This window comes from Miniopterus schreibersii (assembly GCF_964146895.1).
Source record: "Miniopterus schreibersii genome assembly, chromosome: 5".
Classification (NCBI taxonomy): domain Eukaryota; kingdom Metazoa; phylum Chordata; class Mammalia; order Chiroptera; family Miniopteridae; genus Miniopterus; species Miniopterus schreibersii.
Genome location: NC_138106.1, coordinates 37,481,187 through 37,500,747, shown reverse-complemented (window position 1 = coordinate 37,500,747; position 19,561 = coordinate 37,481,187). Strand labels below are relative to the sequence as shown.

Below are 19,561 nucleotides of genomic sequence, written 5' to 3'. Positions count from 1 at the left end.
AATCCAGCACTCTTTTCCTATTACTAAGACAGAGAGTGTCATTGCTGGACCCACAACCAGGTTCTGAGAAGACGCAGGTGTTAGGCTGGGAGTAAGCTCAGGAGTCTCTTATTTATCTCCCTAGGTCCCTTGGTCTCAACTGGGGAACACACCTTTCCCTAGGCCTCTCCCAGCTCCCCTCACCAGTGACCAAAGAAGGCTCTACCCTCCTATTCTTGACTCAAAGGCCCCTCTCCTTTTTGGATCACTTGCTTAGGCTCTAATTCCCCCAGTGGGAACAGGCAATCTTCACCTCCTACAAATCAGGCATGACTGGCATATCTGGTGAGGGGGCTTCTGGAGCATGGGCTTCCCATCATTACATTTTCACAAAAATATGAGTCTTTTGCCCATAACTAGAATATAACTTGCTAACATTTATTGGGTACCTACTGCACACCAGGCATAGTTTCCCTGTTGGTGGGTATTTCATTAACCTTTTGCATTGTGTAAGAAGGAGCTACAGCTTAGAAAGAAACAGAATGGTGGGGCCAGGAGAGACTACCATCAGGATCCAAAGCCCACTAAGCTGCAGACCATGAGTCCTGCAGCCTCTGCCCAAACCCCTCCATCTTCATGCCACCAAACCAGCAGCATTTGGGTGGGGGTGACTCAAAATTTAGTGTGTGATGGCTCACCCATGCCTCTTGTCAAAAATGCAAATTCCACCCCTGAGAGAGCCTGATTCCTATTCTGATTCAGTTGGTCTGGGCGAGGTCTGGGAATCTGTGTTTTTAACAAGCCCCTGAGATAATTCTGATGTAGATGGTCCCTGTGAAGTCTTCAGTGAGTGAAGACAATTCATTAGAGCAGAGAATGGCCAAAGGAAGTGATTCTTCACAGGAGCAGAAACCAGAACTGAAATAGATAAAGGAGAGGAAAGACAGAGAGGTGAGGACACCAGTACCTATAAGCCACCGGCCGGAAGTAAGTGCTGAGCAGCAGGAGGGGGTGATCTGCCTGGGAACTTCTAGAGGGCAAGTTACAGTCATGGCTGCCTTCAGTCTTCAGCCTCAAATCTTCTCTCTTAACACACCAAAGCTTGGCTGCCAAAAACGCCCCCTGACTGTCTCTACAAAATAATTTTTTTTTTAATGGCACTCACTTAGTATTAGCTGACCAAATAGATGAACACAATAAAAGAGACTAGACAACCTCCCCTCAACTAGATAACCAAGCCTAATCCCAAGAGCCAACATTGATCTTGGTTTTAATTCATTCTTGCAAATAACTGGGAAGGGAGGGAAGAAGGCCAGCTAATTGTCCGCCAAGGAAATTCATGCAAACAGATTCTCCATCACACTCAGTGGTCAAGATATTTACTTGCCCTGGGCTGACTTATAATAATCCAATCTATTCATCTTTCAAATTATGAAGAACTTCAGAGTATCTTTCCTTATTATTCCCCTTACACACCTTTAGCTTGTGCATATTTAATATTTTATTGCAAAGCAGTGAGGAACCACGACTGTTTTTATCTCCTTGGTGTGCCCTTAGGCTTCTCGCAATAAAATGTTTGCAGGGTTTGTGTGCTCGCTCTTTAAATGTTGGAAAGGGAAATTCTTGAGAAAACAAGTAGCCAACACACAACCCTAACAGAACCTGGGGCTGACATTTGCAGAAGCTCTTGCTCCCTATTTGACTTCCCAAACTTTGTAAGAGGAGAAGGGGGTATGTAAACCAACCCACGGCTTTACTTCCTTACGATGATTAGAGTCAGACTCCTTTGGCAAAGAGAGCCTTGCAGAGTCTTTGCCTCTTTTGAAGGACTTAGAATATCCATTAATATCAAATGTCTGCTGCCTTGCACTTACAAAGGTGATGACAATGACTGTGCTGTGGTGCCCTTGGGTGGTAAAGAACTTGTCCTGACGGTTCACTGGTCCCCTTGTTACTGACAGAACCCATTTAATAGATGGAGGGATAAACAGAGCAGACTCTCCCGGCCTAACCAAGGAGCGACTATGGCCTCATTGTCACCACATTCCCATCACCCACGTACATGCCAGCTCCCCTCAGTGAGGAGCTGAGATAGTTGGCCTTCTCAGTCCCTCTGATAACATCCATTGGCAGGAGATTTTAAACACAGTCATTCAGGACGCTATTTCCTCTGACTTCTCTGGCCTCCTCGTCTCTGCTCTTTATTTTTGGATTTGCAGAAATGTCAGGATGGCCAGGTATCAGTGACAGGAAGTTGGGACTGAGAAATAATTCCTGGGGCATGTGTGGCTCTGAAGGCCTCAAAGGCTCTGCTTTCACTGAGCCTTAACAGGATGAGTGAACAGCTAATCCCTTGATTCAATGAAATCTATTTCTGATGCTGGGGGACCCCAGGGGCCAAGGAGAGGCCACAGTCATCACACTAACCCAGGCGCCATTCCCACCTTACAGAGCATATTTATCAGATTTCACCAGCCAAGTTTCCACAATGGTACACCTCCTACCCATTAGTGATTTTATCTTTTAAAAATATCATCATTGTTCCTGCGGCCTTTGGATTCCCTCAGCTTCAGGTTTTTGTCTATCACCTGTGAGAGCCATGAAGGTACTAAAACAGTGGGACTCACTGAAAGGTGTTTTGGACAAGAGGTCTACACTCTTTTTATTTCCCGATCTGCCACAATTTTCAGAAAAATCCCAATTTCAAGTTTTAGTGTCTCGTCTCTGTCTTTTTATCTCCATAAGTTGCCCAAGTGACTTAGAAATGCATTGTCCAATACAGTAGCCATCAGCCACTTGTGGCTGTTGTGTACTTGAAATGGGGCTAGTCTAAATCAAGAGATGCTGTGTCAAATACACACTAAATTTTTTAAATGTTGTATGAAGGAAAGAATTTAAAATATCGCTATAATATTTATATGAATTACATGTTATAAGTATAGCATCTGTTAATTATTCAAGTTAATTTCCTCTCCTTTCACTATTTTAACATGGCTACTAGAAAATTTTACATTTTTTTCTACCAGACATCACTGGCCTAGACATCCCAACATATCAGAGTCCAAACACTGCTGCTTACATTTGGAAGGGGTTGAAACATATATTTTGTCCAACTGTGCGACTGAAGTTTTAGTTCAGGAAAGAGTGGTCGCATGTCCTCACTGCGGTCATCTCCTGTTCACCCCACGCTTCACAGAAAAGGCCCCAGAAAGTGAGGCCATCAGAAATGTCATCATCATGTCCACAGGTTTGCAATTCCCATCCACACCCCATTCCCTTCAGAAGAGAAGTCTCATTTTGCTGTAATGATTTAACATACTTCCTTATGTTAAAAAAAAATCAGAAAAAGAATTTTATAGCATTTCCATATTAAGAAACAGAATTAATATACACTAGCTGAACCATTGTAGCACGGCTTTCCAAAATTTAAATGAAATCACTACTAAATGTAAGGACAGCCAGCTCAGTGCCTGACAGAGAAAAGCTCAACAGAGGGTTAAAGTGAATCTTGACTCTCTTTTTAATGCCCAGATAGGGAAACATGGTCAGTCTTGACCAGCATTGTCTTTCCAAGATGAACAGCAAAGGAACTCCTTTGCCACTTTGTGCATTTACCAAGGAATTACAGTGTCAAATTAGGACTCATGTGCTCGACTAATAATATTGTAAAGGCTGGTTTTTGTGAAAAGAAGTTTTGCAAAACTTAGTTATGAAAAAACAAAGATAATCAGAACTACACAGAGGGAGGGGGGCTGTGCACATATCCCAGAGAATAAAAAAGCCAGGAGTTAGTCACAGCAGCACTGGGGACAGGGAGTCATAGAGAACAAATCAGGCCAGGCAACATGTGATTGCTTTTTTCTTTTCTTTTTTTCCTGACAGAAGAAAATTGGTGCTTCAAAGGAACACAAGCAGATGTGATGGTTTCTTGAATTCTAGAGAAGCATTTGACAGATGTCAATGAATTTTGTTCACAGTGTTCACTGAAACTTGCTCAGAGAGAGGGAGGTGGGCATAGTCTGGCAGCGTGAAGCACAGCTGCCAGGGGAGCTGAACAAGCTGTACAGGCCCAAGGGACAGAGGCCTCTGGGGAGGTTGCACGTCTCCCACCGTGTGTCCACAGGGGTGCCTGCCTAACCAAGGCCTTCAACTTTTGTTGATGTGTTTTAAACTAAAAACTAAATCACTAAGTAGAGTTTAAACATGAAATTTCCAAGACATGATTTCAGCAAGGAGTGTTTGCCAACCACAAAATAAGCCCATACCTTGACTTGCCCTCTCTACTTTTCAGTAGTGGGCTGTTAGCTGGCTTCACTCCTCTGCCAAGTGTAAATATCACAGAAGCTTCTCTTTGCCCCTAATTTGCTTCTGGACTTTCTGTCCCCACCATTAGCTTGTATTTTACTCACCACACACAGCACATGCTCAAAAAAATGCCTCTTCACTGCACTATACCTCCTTATGTTTAAAAAAAAAAAAAAAAAACAGAAAAAAATTTTTGTAGTTTCCACATTAAGAAATGGAATGAATATGCACTAGCTGAAAATTCACTGTATGGAATTTCAGTTCTCTTTTAGCCACATATTCCAGTAAATGAGTTTCTGTATTTTTTTTTTTCCATGAACAAATCTGAATCAGCTCTCTTGTTTTTGTCACTGCCCCCACTCCAGCCCAAGTAGCCAGTATATTTCTGAAGCCCATCACCTACACCTAAAGCGCTGGAGTGGGGCAGTCGCTCTGAGGGGTAAAGGGGCGTTACACGTTCTTCTGCTGGAAAATCAGACCATTAACAAGGTGGAAGACCTAGTTTGAGGAGGAAAGATGAGTTCATTTTTAGGTCTGAAAGTCAGGGGTGGTACAAGAGATGTACATTGTGGAGACAGTATCTAGGTGTTAGTAACAGCTATGAGAACTCGAGATGGCCCATGACATGGCGTGTGGGCTACAGATTGGACTCAAGGCTGAGAAGTTCTGGTCCAGGGATGGAGAGCCCAGAAGCATGGTGCCATGGGAGCCATTCTCGCTGTGAGTTCTGAGGAGAAGGTGGCCAAGAATGCAGCAAAGGGATGTGCTTGCTAACAGGACAGCAAAGTACCCATAGAATGTGGTAAGGAGACTCTTAGTGACCTTGGGGAGAGCTGTTTCCGGGAGCCGTCAAGAAGCAGAAGCCAGAAGTTTAAATAGATATTGTTTTATCTAGTAAGCATGTTATCCAATGCTACCAATTATTTCTACTGTTATGGATGATTAAGAGTTAATATATAACAGCATCTGTCAACATCAATTTTCTGGTTTTGACAATGTATTATAGTTATCTAAGAAGTTATCACAGGGGGAAGCTGGGGGAAAGGACACAGGAACTCACTGTACTATTTTTGAAACTTCTTGTGAGTCTTAAAATCTTTCAAAATAAAAAAGTATTGTTTTAAAAGATATGGCAAGATATTTCCAAAGGCACACACACACACACACACACACACACACACACACACACACACAGGCTTCAGCGCTCTCACTGCTCACAGACCCAAACACCCTCTCTCTTCTCCAAGGGCAGCGTCTGTCCCTCACTCACCCTGAACTATGGCTGGCCTGGGGGAATACTGCGCGGGGTCCCACAGCGTGGGTGGACTGGCCCCTAACCTGGGACCTGTGTTCTCCCTTGAAGTTGGGGGATTTCAGTGAGCGTCTGCGCTCCCCTTTCTTCCACACCGCACGGCCATGGCCACTAACCAGGGATCTGCTTTCTGTCTCTTTCCCTTTCAGGATGCTTCCATTGCACACAGATTCCACGTGATGAGAGAAAAGCACCCCGAAAAATTCAACAGCAGGTAAGAGGGCCTTTGGGCCGCCCCGCCCGCGTCCAGCCCGCGGCCTCCACCTGCTCTCGCCCCGCGTTCTTGGCCCGGCTGCCCCGGGACTTCACTTTCCTGCCACGTTGCCGGAAGGAGGGCTTCCATCTCCAAGAACACAATGTCAGAGACCTGCGGCAGCCTGGCCTCGGGTCCCCTCCCAGAGGATGATGTGCCCGGGGGGAGGGGGAGGGGGGGGGAGGGGGAGGGGGAGGGGGAGGGGGAGGGGAGGGCGGGGCGATGCGCCGGCGTGGGGCGCGGAGTCTGCTCCTGGCTAAGTGGCACCCTCCTGGGGCTCGGCCGCTTTCTCAACGTGCACCGCCCCTCCACCCCAGCCCCTGCGAGTCCTCGGGGAGGGGGGCAGGCAGGGGGGCCGGAGTCTCAGCTTCTCTTGGTCTCGAAGGCGGGGGGCGGCAGCTCGGGACCAGGGACGGGAGGACCGGGAGGGCGTCGCCTCCGCCCCCCGACGGCAGAGGGCAGCAGAGGGAGGCCCCGCAGAGGGCGCGAGGCCCGAAGCCCACCAGGTCCCAGCCTTAGCCCCGCACCCTGAGCGAAGGGCGTTAAGCCCAAAAATGAAAGGAGAGAGAAAAGTAGATCATTTACAAATAACACCAAACCCTCCTTGCTGGCGGGAGGAAATTTCAAGAAGTGAGTGGTGACTGGCATGCGGTTATCCCTGGGATTGTTAAATTACCTTTTTCCCTTCTTTCTTTTATTCTTTATGTGAATTGAACTCCATCATTTCTCGTTCCTCTGTGTTGTACCATTTCAAGATGACCTCTGGGTCCCGCTCCACCCTCAGTCGGGTGGGGAAGGAGGACTCGCACTGAACTTGATGGGCTTGAGTTTAGCCCAAAGAATTCTCTTTAATGCAGAGGTCCCGTGTTATCTGAAGACATTCATTTAAAGCCCAGCTCCTGGAAAGCTCCATCATTTTCATTCCCACTCCTTTCCCCTGACCCCACAGTCTGGGAGGTTAGCCAGGAAAAAGAAAGTCTTTTTACAGATCAGAAACTGAACATAACGAAGCCACTTCAGCTTCAGGAAAAGTGATCTACAGGATCTAATAGTAGCTAAACTAATCTTCTTAGGGTGTGCATTCTGTCACAGGAATATTCTGTTGCTCTCACACACACAGATCGTGCACACTCACAAAACACTATTAACAGGGATACTTCCAGCCTCTACTCCTACAGTAGTCGCAAACTTACAACTCAATCGATTGTCTTCCCATAATCTTTTTCACTCTCATATATACACAAAATCATGTTTTTTTTAAAAAATACTCTTTCTCTTCCACCCACTCCAGACTTTTATGATCCTCTTTTCGTACAGGTCCCTTATACATACTCATGCGCACACGCTTGTAAAGATGCCACTGCCTGTGAAATCCGTGCAGTTTCTGTTCATTCAATCATCCACTGAAAACACCTATACCAGGTGCTGTTCCAGAGGTGTTTTGAACAGACCTGTGTGGGGGACTCTTAGTCCAGTGGTGGAGACAGGTTGGAAGGCAGATGTTCATGAGCTTTGTGTTAAATGGTGTGAATCCAGACCGTGGAAAGAAGCAAAACCTCTGTAGCTGGTAGAAAGCAAGGAAGCAGAGGGAGAGAGAAATTTCTCTGTATTGCAAAAACCCATAGGTCAACATAGGACATAAATAGAGCAATCATCATTTACCCACATGGTTGAGTAGAATTAGAAAGATACCTCTGTCAGAAAATGTTGTAATTGTGCATTTCATTGCAAAGTAGGAACAAATTCACTGTACTCTGAATGACTGTTTTTTCTTCCAATTTCCCAGCTCCAATTAACGAGACCTCTCTTTGCAGTTAGGTACATGCCTCATCCTGATTGAGGTCAAGGTAGTGGTCACCTAGGATGACAGGCATGGGGATTTGCATATAAATCCATGTGCCTGTTAATAAGTGAAGACATTGTAGTGTAGAGGTAGGCCCTGTTTCACAAGGTCCCAGAGCACTTTCTATTAAGATCCTTGAGTCCATGCTGCTTCTTTGAGTCCCCTACTCCCCACCCTGCTTGCTCACATTGAAAATACCCAGGAGTGCCCAATTTGTCCACTGAGAGGCAGGCAAGCAGCCATTTTCTCAAGGCTTCCTTATTTAGCTTTGGAGATGGTTTTAAATAGGCAGGTGGTTGTTGCCATGGTTACCCCATTACACCAGCAGCTAAACTTAGGAAGGGCCACAAGGGATAGGAAGAAAGCTTGATACTGATACCGGGGATTTGGAAATGTAAACGATATTATCAAACAAGGCTTCGTTTTACTCAGCTGAATATAGGTTTTTCCAAAGAGTAGTAACTGGTTGGCTGGATGCCCTTACCATTAACGCTCTGGACTGGGCCCTCAGGAATAACCCTGAGGTTAAATCTAGGAAGTTGTAACTGTTTTTGTTTTGTTTTGTTTTGTTTTGAACATGGGAATGTGACTAGAGGGGGATGAATTTATCGGGAAACTTGAATCTTTCCCATAGCTCATTGAGTTTTCAGTGCTGTTCTAACAAGAATTGTTCATCTGAGGCACAAGTGCTGTGGGAGCTCTGAGGGCACCTTGACATTGTATGCAAGATATTGAATATATTTTTCTGGAGAGAACGTACATAACTATCAGAAGATTCTTGGAGGGATCCATGACCCTCAAAAGGTTAAAAGTCACAGTTCTGAGGCCTCTTTGAATCCTAACAGTTATCAAACTATTGGAGTTTCAGCACAGTCTTCCCCCAGTGGCCTCTCTACACAGGTTGTTGCCAGGGAAGGTGGTTGGTTGCATGAAACTAAGTTATGTTCCCTGGTAGAACTGCTTTGTTAATGGAGCAAGAATCAGACCCAAGGGTGGAAAATATGAGCTAAGTGTTATAGTCAAGGTAAAAAAAGGCTTTTGATGCCAGAGAATGTATTTTTGATACATTCTACTTCCTAATTGTTGACAGGCTAAATATTAATTGCTAATTTAGGAATTTTATGAAAATTGTCATCTCATTGTTGGCATAAACAACAGAATAGAGATTTAATACAACTGATATTTAACACATTAGAAAGTGTTCTAGGATATAAGGTAAATAAGACATGTTCCCTGCCTTTAAGGAATTCCTAGTCTAGCAAAGAAAGAAAAATGATCCTCAATTATTTTTTACAAAATTACTTTCATATACGAGGCGATTACATTTGGTAGGTAATACAATATACAGGAAGTTGTATAGTACAAGTGCAGAAATAGAGTTATAAGGGAACCAAACTAAGAACTGTTGTTTTTTGTGCTCCTACTAGATAAACTCAGTTTTTAAATATATTAGATTATTTAAATCCCAAAACAAGCCTACAAGGTAAATGTTAGCATTTCTATTTTATAGGTAAAGGAACTGAGGCTGGAAGACGCCAAGTCATCTAACTGAGGTCATACAACTTTTTAAGCAGTAGGGCTGATATGATTCTCTTTTTTAACTGAGATATAATTAACATATAACATTATGTTAGTTTCAGATGTACAACATAGTGATTCAATATTTGTATATATTGTGAAATGATCACCACAGTGAGTCAGATATGATTCTAGCCCAGCTCCTAACTTTGGCATTCAAACTGTTTACCGCACCTTCTGTCTTCGATAGATTTTACCTAGCAAACACCTATCCATTCTGATGGGAATTTATCATACATGATCTCACTCAGGGCTTATAATAACATGCAGTAAGTGCTTCTGTCCCTATTTCAGAGATGAAGAAACTGAAGCTAAAGAGGGTGGAGCTCTTACCATCTCCATCCACCATTACTGATTGTCTCTATGAGGAAATGCTTGCTGAGTGTAAATGGGGACCACAGATTCACCACCTACTCTTTTTTTTTTAATATGTTTTTATTGCTATTTAGAGAGGAAGGGAGAGGGATAGATAGAAACATCGATGATGAGAGAGAAACATCCATCAGCTGCCTCCTGCATGCCCCCTACTGGGGATCTGGGCCACAACCCAGGCATGTGCCCTGACTGGGAATCAAACCGGTGACCTCTTGGAACATGGGTTGACACTCAACCACTGAGCCACACAGGCCGAGCTACACCACCTACTCTTAAGTTGTGTGGTATGACTCTTTTCCCTAGCAAGGAGTAGAATCAACCACATGATTTCATGGCTTAGTGCAAAATGCAGGGCTCCTTGTTAAAAAAATTATTAAGTCGGTGACAGCAGAGCATCAAACCAAGCCCAGGGCCCTTATAAGTGTGGGGTCTTGTGAGACTTTACAGATCTCACACCCATGAGCTGGCCCTGGCAGGGAGAGAAGAATTAATAAAAAAGACACATTTGCTAGGACTCACAGAGTGCGGAGATTGCAATGAAGATAAAAGAATGGTGGGAAGAGGGTTTCACCTAGGGGAAGAGGGAGTGGGGTTATCAGCCCCTCAAACAGGCAGTAGTCAGTATTCACGGATGAGCCAAGGATGTCACCAGTCTTCCAGATATCCAAGAACCAGCCCTCTATGAAGTTTCTGGATGGACTATCCTTGAAGATTTTTGTATATATAGAATATACACATAGAAGCTACCTAATTCCAATATTACTGTTAGTGAGTGTCCAGAAAGAGAAATCTAACTATAGAATTTTCTCCTTGTTGGTCAGAAACTCAGAGCACTTGAAGAATGTGTTATTCCAAACCTGCTGAGTGCCATCCACTTGAATATGTCCCTCAGCAGTTTAGGCTGAAGCAAGATATTTCCTGTCAGGCCCTTCAAAGGGACCGAAACAGTACTTCATTCCTACCAGAAGCTGACCACCTTTACCAAAAGCCCTTGGGTAATTAACAAGCTCTAGAGTGTTAGCTTTCTTGGAGGCAGGACCTTGGAGTAGCTGATGAGGGGTTCCCCACAAGCCCTAATGTAGCCTGAGTTCTTAAGAATTTGGAAATATGTCTTGAAAATAACTAAGTACTTAATAGATATTTATAGAATGAAGCAGCAGGGTATGGTCTAAGTTGGCATCAAAACTTGGCTCTGCCACTTACTAGCTGTGTGACCTTGGACAAGTTACTTAATCTCTTTAATCCTTTGCTTCCTCCCCTGAAAATCTTACAAGGTTGCTATAAGTATGTAATGAGATACTGTGTAAGTTCATGACACATAGTAGGTTCTCAATAAACATCTGTTGTTGAATAGTGCTTAATGGTTAGCATGAGGAAAGCACTGCCTTAGATTGCCAATGAAACATTGAAAATAAAAGGCTTTTCTAATGGAGTGGAATTCAGTTATCATAGGGTTGTTGCTGCACTGGCATGGCCCTTGAACTAAAAGTTGGAGGACAACTAAAAGTTGGAGGAGACCCCAACTGTGATCCATTGAATGTGTTGTGTCAAAAATCCCTCTCTAGGAATTGGGAGGATGGCACCAATTAGCCAGCCAGCATTGGGTTGGATTCTATAGAATTGATGCTGCAGAGAAAATTCCCTCCGCTGACTCAAGGGGTATCCAAGAGGCAGAATTGTGGGGTGAATACCAGAGATTTGAAGTCCAAATGCCAAGTCTAGGCTACATCGAGGTAGGGGCTCACAGACCCTAGGTGACATGGTAACAGGAGGAACAGGGAGTGAGTAAGGGGTGGGGGGTTGCATTACAGGTGCCATTTGCTCCAAGGATTCTCAGGGCTTATCTGGGACCATGGAGTGCACAGCTGGTGGGCAGGTGGGTGGTCCAGGGCTGTCAGACACCTGACCTTTGACTACCCATTTTTCATTGATGCTCGCTGCTATCCCCTCACCTACCAAGCTCCTCTTCTCCCAGTTTAGATGAAAACAGAGATATTCTGTGGGAGGTAAAATAAAAGCCAGCAAAGCTCAAATCATACAATTCTAGGCAAAAATGAGGGGCTCCTCTACTGAATAACTGTAGTATGCTCTGCAGTCACAAGCATAAAGTGTACCACCATTTATATAACATTTTCTTTTTTATCTAAAAATGAAACCATTCTAAGTTATTATTTCTAGGAGCCCTGTGAGGTAGCCCAATGTTACAGCCCAGGTGTTTGACTTTCCTAAAGCATAAAGGTACAAATGCAGCAGACACAGTGGGGTTTAGATCCTCACAGTTGGAGTCTTCATTCTGTGCCCTGAATTGGTCCTTCCTTCTGCTCATCTGATATTCAGCACCCACGAGAGACCAGCCCTAGGCACCCAGAGGTCCAAACTCTCTGCACCTGTTTCTGTCAAATAGCAAATTATTTTTTCTCTCAAATATTTTGTATTCAGAAAAGCCCCAAATGAAATTTATTGTAGCATTTTCTATTTCTGTTCTTACACCTGTGGTTATTTATAAAGGAAATGCAAACCTTATGCTGTGTTCAAGCACCTTTGACTCTTCAAGTCAGTTCTGACTGAGCAACCTATTTAATTACTTGAGTGTTTATAAACTAGCCCACAAAAATGTTTTATCTTCCATCTTCCCCAACCTTCCTTGAGAGAGATGAATAGAGTAAAATGAATGAAATATGCATTCATGGTTTCTTCACCAGACGTTCATCATTATGCAACCACAGGAGAACAGGGTGTTTGGGGGGGCTGGGGTAATTTCTTATTTGTTTATAGTCAGCCCTTGATTTTTTGCAGAAATGAGGGAACAGGCAGCATGGATCATTTAAAACGGTGGATGGTCAAAGATTTTAGGAAGCTGTTATTAATATTTTTGTGCCCTAAATATCTCTCTGACCTAAAGATTCACAATATTTAAAATAATATGATGAAATTGTATTGACTCTTAACATTTCCTGCATCTTCCTCCTGGCTCCCCCATTCATGCTGGAATGTACAGCACAACTTCTCAGACTGGTATACATGAGTTGCCTATATCTCAAGTTTCCCGATAAAGTTGCCGGTTCACCAAAACAGTTCCTTACTATAGCTTAACAGATTTTTTTTTCTAGCCCCTGCCAGGCCAGAAGAAGAAAGGTATGATTTATGTCAACAAAAAGTGGAATTAGTTTGTGATAATATCAGAAGGAACTTGAAAACAAGCTGTGTTTTCAAGTCTTTTAGGCCAGATAATCCAAAAGTTATCAGTATTTATTTATTGATTGAGCTCTAGAAATATTTCCATCAAAGAGCTCAAGGTGTAGAATAGAATCAAGTTCAGAAGGGTTAAGGTCAGCGTGATAACCTCATGGAAGAAAATCAAAGTACACAAATTCAAAGTAAAGTAAGAGCTGGCCAGGTCCTCAAATGGGTGTTTACAGTCTGGATGCTTTCCAGAAGGGAGAGGTTGGTAAAGTCCTGGTTCCTGAAACTATGTCTTACAAGGAAAGGCTGAATTTGGGATTGTTTCACCCAAAGAAGAGAAGACCTAGTGGCCTCAGATATTTTTTAAGTGTTTCTCATAAAGGAGAAATTAGACTATTTTATATAATTAGTTAATGGAAAAGTGACTGGATAGACCACTTTGAGTCCCCAAAAAAGATCAGCTTATCAATTAGCACAGTCTTCAAGTGTGGGGAGCTATTGGGGAGGGGTTCCACATTTATGCCCAGGTGGATGCTGGACAATCATTTTGGGGCTTCAGTGGAGCCAAGTGCCCAAGAGTGCAGTTTCTATCTTCAGACAACCTGGATTCAAATGCTGGAGTTGTCTCTAACCACTTATGTGTGACCTTGACCAAATTACTCTTTTAAATTCAGTCTGCTGACCTGCAAAATTGGAATATAATACTATTTTAGTTTCCTAGGGGTGCTATAACAAATTACCACAAACTTAGTAGCTTAAATACATATTTTTTATATTACAGTTTTGTAAGTCAGAAGCCTGAAATAGGTCTCAGTAGACTAAAATCAAGGTGTCATCGGGATTGCATTTCTTTCTGGAGGCCCCTGGGGAGAATCCATTTCCTTGCCTTTTCCTACATCCAGAGGCTACCCACATTCCTTGGCTTGTGGCCCCCTTCCATCTTTAAAGCCAGCAATGACCTTTCTAGCCAGTTTTGCTCAGTGGTTAGAGTATTGGCCTGCAGACTTAAGGATCCCAGTTCAATTCCAGCCAAGGGCACATACTTCAGTTGCAGGCTTGATCTCCAGCCCCTGTCTGGGCTCATGCAAGTGGCAATCAATCAGTGTGTCTCTCACATTGATGTTTCTCTCTCTCTCTTTCTCTGTCTCTCTCTGAAAAGCAATGGAAAATATCCTCGAGTGAGGATTAAAAATATATATAAAATAAAGTCAGCAATAGCCAATCAAGTCTTTCTCACGTTGCATCCTGTTTATACTCTTTCTCTGCCTTCCTCCTCCACCAAAAAGGACCCTTGTTGTTACATTGGGCCCACTCAGATAATCCAGAATAATCTCCCCATCTCAAATTCAGCCTATTGCCAGTTGAAATTCCATCTGCAACCTTAATTGCCCTTTGCCATGTGACCTAACATATTCATATTCACAGGTTCCAGGGATTAAAACATGGGCATCTTCAGGACTTTATTCTCACTACCATAAGTAGCTCATACAGTTTTTTGAAGACCCAATGAAAAATGCATTCAAAGTGTTTGTTACAGGGGCCTGGCACATTCATGCTAGCTATTACTATTAATATTATTACACATAATAGTCATGTTGTATGACTCAAAAGCCCTTAAAACTCTGAGGTTTGGTGAACCTTTAAGAGGGACAGATATATCTATAGGTCATAGGGTATGACTCATCAATGTAGAAATGTATGGCACTTTTTAAAAATTAACTTAATAAAGTTTTTCAATAAAGTACCAATACATTTATCATTATATAATTTAATAATATAGCCTATAGTATGATTAGATAGTATATTTCAATGTCATTTAAAATTGTGTAAAACTCAGAAAAGTTAAAGTAAGAAAAAATCAATTAATTTATAGACCCATCGCTCAAAAACACAATATTGCCATTTTGGTGCATTTCAGCAGTTTACTTGATATAAATATTTTTAATAATATGTTTTTATAAAGTTATATTACTATTTTTAAGCAAATTTTCTTTATACAAGTAATTAAGGCTTATTATAGAAAAATAAATCATATTGTCCCCCCAAGAAATAAACACCATTTAGCATTATAACATATTTTTCTCAGCACTTTCACTGCACAGTTTTACTTGAGATCACACTGTATACAGTGATTTAAAGCAAGATTAACACAGTAGCACTTACAACTTATTAAAGGAAAATAATATAAAGGAGCTGATTAGCATGAGTTTATCTGCAGTGGGAGTTTCATTAGTCTTTTCCAATTAAAAAAACCTCAATGATTTTGTTTAGTCAATATGAGAGTTTTAAAAACATCATTACTCAAGTCCCTTTGCAAGTAAAATAACTATTTGATATGTTATGCAGCTCTACTTTTGTGGAGAGGAAATAAAAAATTCTGATTCTCTTAGCAGAGTTCCCAGTCCTACACATAGTTTTGCTATATCTGAAAAAGACCTGTTTGTTTTATGTGACCATCAGAGGCAGCAATAGTATTCCCAATATAATCAGCATTTCCCCAACTCAGACTAACAATAGGAGCCATTGTTTATTGAATGCTTTCGAGAATTTCATGAACATTATTTTTAATTGGCACAACTCTCCAAGTATGAGATAAAGATTATTGATCCATTTTACAGACGAGAAAATTGAGACTCGGGGAGATTATGCAACTTGCTCAAAAACATAGCTAGTTAACAGAGGAGCTGCTATTCAAACCTACGTCTGCCTGACTCCACAGCCTCCACTCATCTTGCTAGACTCCCCTGCCTCTCTGATTGCCCAGTTTGAAACCCCACAACCAAAGAAACACCCAAGAAAGAGACTAGACAAGAATTATAAAGACAGTAACAGAACCCATGAGAAAACTTTAAATAAACAAAAAGAATTTTTCCTGGACAGGAGAAGCAGAAAATGTATTGGGCATGGGCCTCAAGTGTGTGAGGATTCACAACAGGACATGGTGGCCACACCTCCTTACTCTTCATCCTGACCCAGGAAAGTATGAGGGGAAATGTGCTTCTAAAGTGAGGAATTGTCATGGGGGATGGAAGGCAGAATCTCCTGGCTCACTGAAGACATACCCAGTGCCAAAATGAGTTATGGAGAGAAGTTGTGGAATGTCTTTCAAAGGTTTCTAAAAACAGAACACAGCCTCAATCATCTGGGATTGCAAACACATCACCCTCTCTGAGCCCAGGGGGAGTTCATTGCACCCACTACATGAGGGCCCTCTGCTCCCACCCAATTGACTGGGATGTCCTCTACGAAAACCCTGACCTTTTCTGTTGCTCAGTTCCCAGTTAGTCCCCAGGACATCCCTTCGTCAGGATTTTCTCGGCAGCCCCCGGCCCTTCTTGGTGCTCTTCCCTCTCAGACCCGCCTTACCTGGAGCTGCCCGTGTTTCTGTCCTCTTGCTGCCACACAAGAACCTGCTGCCACAACCCAGGTCCCATTGCATAGAATTTAAATTCACCTGCTTCGCTTGCATTCGTGGCCCTTCAGAAAATCTTTCTCTTCAAATGCCAGCCGAATCTTATCATTTGCTTGCCTTCCCCACACGTGCCCTTAGCTCCTCCGACATCTCCTCCTAGGACATAATCATCATCTACGACTTGTTTCAAAACGCAGTCCAAAGTATTCTGAACACTCCCTTCCTGACCAGCCAGCCCTGGCTCCATTCTCTCTTTGAATTCACCTACAAGATTTTGGACACATTTTCTCCCACTTTGATTTTTTTCCTCTTTGTCTTCTGTAAGTCATTGTTTTGCTGCTAAACTTTATCTCCCCACCTCATTCATTAGCTTGCTCACTCAGAAAAAAGCCTGAACCCTTTTGTGAGGGGGGATCCACTGACCTAAAACTAGGAGGGAGGGCTGAGCATGTTTCCTCATTCAACTGAAACACTAAAACTCGAAAAGCATCTGCTTTGTGTTAACATCATGTCAGGGCCGAGAGGAAATATGCATTACCACAGCCCCTATTTCCAGGAGTCCACGTGTTTAGCTGGGAAGATGAGCTTGTACAGAAGCTACTATCAACTGTATTAGTTTCCTAGGGCTGCCATAACAAATTACCACAAACTGGGTGGCTTAAAACAACAGAAATTTATTCGTTCACAGTTCTGGAGGCTAGAATCCTGAAATCAAGGTGTCAGCAGGGTTGGGTCCTTCCCAGACTCTGAAGACGAATCTGTTTCATGCTTCTCCGCTTGCTGCTGGTGGCTGCCAGCAATTCTTGGCATCCTTGTGTAGCTGCATCACTCCAATCTCTGCCTCCATTTTCACATGGACTCCTCCTTCTGTGTCTCCTGTCTCTCGGTCTAGATTTCCCTCTTCTTCGAAGGATACCAGTCATTGGATTTGGCCCACCCTAACCCAGCATGATCTCATCTTAACTTGATTACATCTACAAAGACCCTGTTTCCAAATACAGTCACATTCACAGGTACTAGGATTAGGACTTCAATGTGACGTTTTGGAGGGCACAATTCAACCCGAAACACCAGCCTTCCCTCAAACCCTCATAAAAGAAGGAAATATAATATGGTGAGCTTGGCTCTAACAAGAGGACACAAATAATGAGTGTGTTGTGGGAGCACCTGGGAAAGTGGGATTAGATTTCAGAAAGAGGGTTACATTTGACTGCAAGCTTGAGAGAGAAATGGGAATTCACCATGGAAGGAAGATACCAGATGCATGCTAGGAGGGATGCAGCCTGGGCAAAGGGCAGAGTGAGAGTGGACACTGGACACGAGAGGAAAGGAGAGCGGTTCTGAGGTGAGCTAGAAGGGCAAGTGGGAGGGAGCTACAGCTAGATCTTGGTGCTCTGCCAAAGTACAGATCTTGGTTCTGTACTTTATCCCACCAGTGAATGAGTGAACAGTGAGGTAGTCAGTCAACAAATGCTTTTTGAATAGGTCGATGAAGGAATGAATTCTCCTTCAAAGTATTTCCAGAACCAGAACTTCAGAGCTCCTAGGAACGTGGGGACCTTTACATATTGAACCTTACTGAAGTGTTAAAGCAGTAAAGGGTGTTAGGTCAGACAGAGACTCAGGGAGAGAGGAGAAGAGGTACCCGCCCCCCAGGAGAAAACAGAAAGAAGAGGGTGGCAGGAGAGAAATAAGGGGAACCAGCTCTGCTAACCTGGGGAATTAGTACATAACAGAGCCAGAGAAACTATGGAAAACAACCACAGGGCTTTCTTACAAACCCTGAACTTTGCAGCATGCTATTTGTTTGTGGAGGTAGAAATCCACATTGGAAAAAACAATCCACACATCATTCTATCTTCCTCACCACCATGATTTCAGGTTCTTTCATACAGAAGTTGACTTAGGTGGCTTTTAAACTTAGCTTAACATGGTTTTTGTTTGTTTGTTTGTTTGTTTTAGCTCCAGAGAAAAGAATATCCGAGTTTATTAACCCTCTGTTATACGTCACTAATTAAAACTTTGGAGAATTCTTGTCCTTTGCTTAAGGGCATTTTTGTGATACCACAAAGCCCATTTTTATATTTAGAGTAATGTAATTAGCATATTCATCTCAATGTATTTTCCTCAAACTGTTCATACTTGCACATATTTTGTTAAAAAGAAGTTGAAAAACAAGGTGGAAGAGTAATATATATTCTCAAGAAAGATTCAAGTGATTAATTTTAATTCCTTATTTAAATCAATATTTACTAAAGAAATGTTAATGCATTTATTATTTGGCCAAAGGAAATTCTGAAAGCTGCTTTTTTCTGGAATTATCAGGAAACTCTGTAGCTCTCTTTAATGAAATAAGTGAACTATCTCTCAAGAAACCCTGGGCAAATGGCTTACCACTCCATGTGTAAGGCCATGTCATTCTTATGTGAAATGTAAATACTAGTCCCTGGTTTCTCTGTGTTCAAAATCAGAAGAACTGAGTTTCAGCTCCCACCCTGCCTCTTACTTAATTGGTGTCTGAGAGAGTTACTTTATTTCTCTGATTCTTAATTTTTCTGGTGTGTAAAAATGGACATTACAACTATCTCTCAAGATGCTTATGAGAATTAGAGTAGATAAATAATTGAATTAAAAATGTTTCAGATGCTGGTATGATGCTATTGATTACTGCAGGAATATGTAAGGAGAACAAACAGCACTATATATATGACTACACTGTAGAATCTCCAAGTTAAATGCACAGTGATTCCTGACTATAATAATAACTTATAGAACTGTAGCTCTGGACAGGACTTTAGGTTTCAGCCCCCCTCTCAGTATAAGTATCTCTTCTATAAATGCTCCTCTGAGGGGCTGCAGGGAAAGGTAGTCATCAAATCTCTACTTTGAAGACTGTAGGAGTGATTAATTATTTTCTTTAGCTTACCACTTCACATTTTACTAAGAGAGCATTACCCTGATCTAATGCTCTTCAATGAAAGAGGGGCTCTCCTCATTTCAAGAACGTACTTATAGCCTCAAATTGTTAAAGCATCAGGGACTTACATAATTGGTGAACATTCATGTTTATTGAACTTACACTTAGATTGAAATTCCTCATTGTCTAGTAAAACAAGACCTTTTCTATTCTGTTGAATGAAGAGTCCCTTTAATCTTGGAAGTGGACCTTTTTGGAGAGCATTCCAAAGTGCCAATCAAGCCAAGTACCCTACCTTGCCTTTGAACTCAATAAGCTAAAAGTGTGTCTGTAATCTCCAGCTTTGGGTTACCATAGGGCAAGAGGTGTTAGGAGTGTCGTGGATAAATACAAACCCCAAACGG

General features: G+C 42.4%; 1 protein-coding gene across 2 annotated transcripts in view; it reads left to right on the top strand.

The window, feature by feature from the left end:
* The window catches only part of DGKG (diacylglycerol kinase gamma), a 171,154-nt gene that overhangs the window by 85,941 nt on the left and 65,652 nt on the right, over positions 1 to 19,561 (top strand). For both annotated transcript variants that reach the window (XM_081138473.1, XM_081138472.1), the window contains one exon: positions 5,746 to 5,810. In XM_081138473.1, the coding sequence (XP_080994599.1) occupies positions 5,746 to 5,810 (65 nt within the window). The remainder of the gene's footprint in view (positions 1 to 5,745; positions 5,811 to 19,561) is intronic.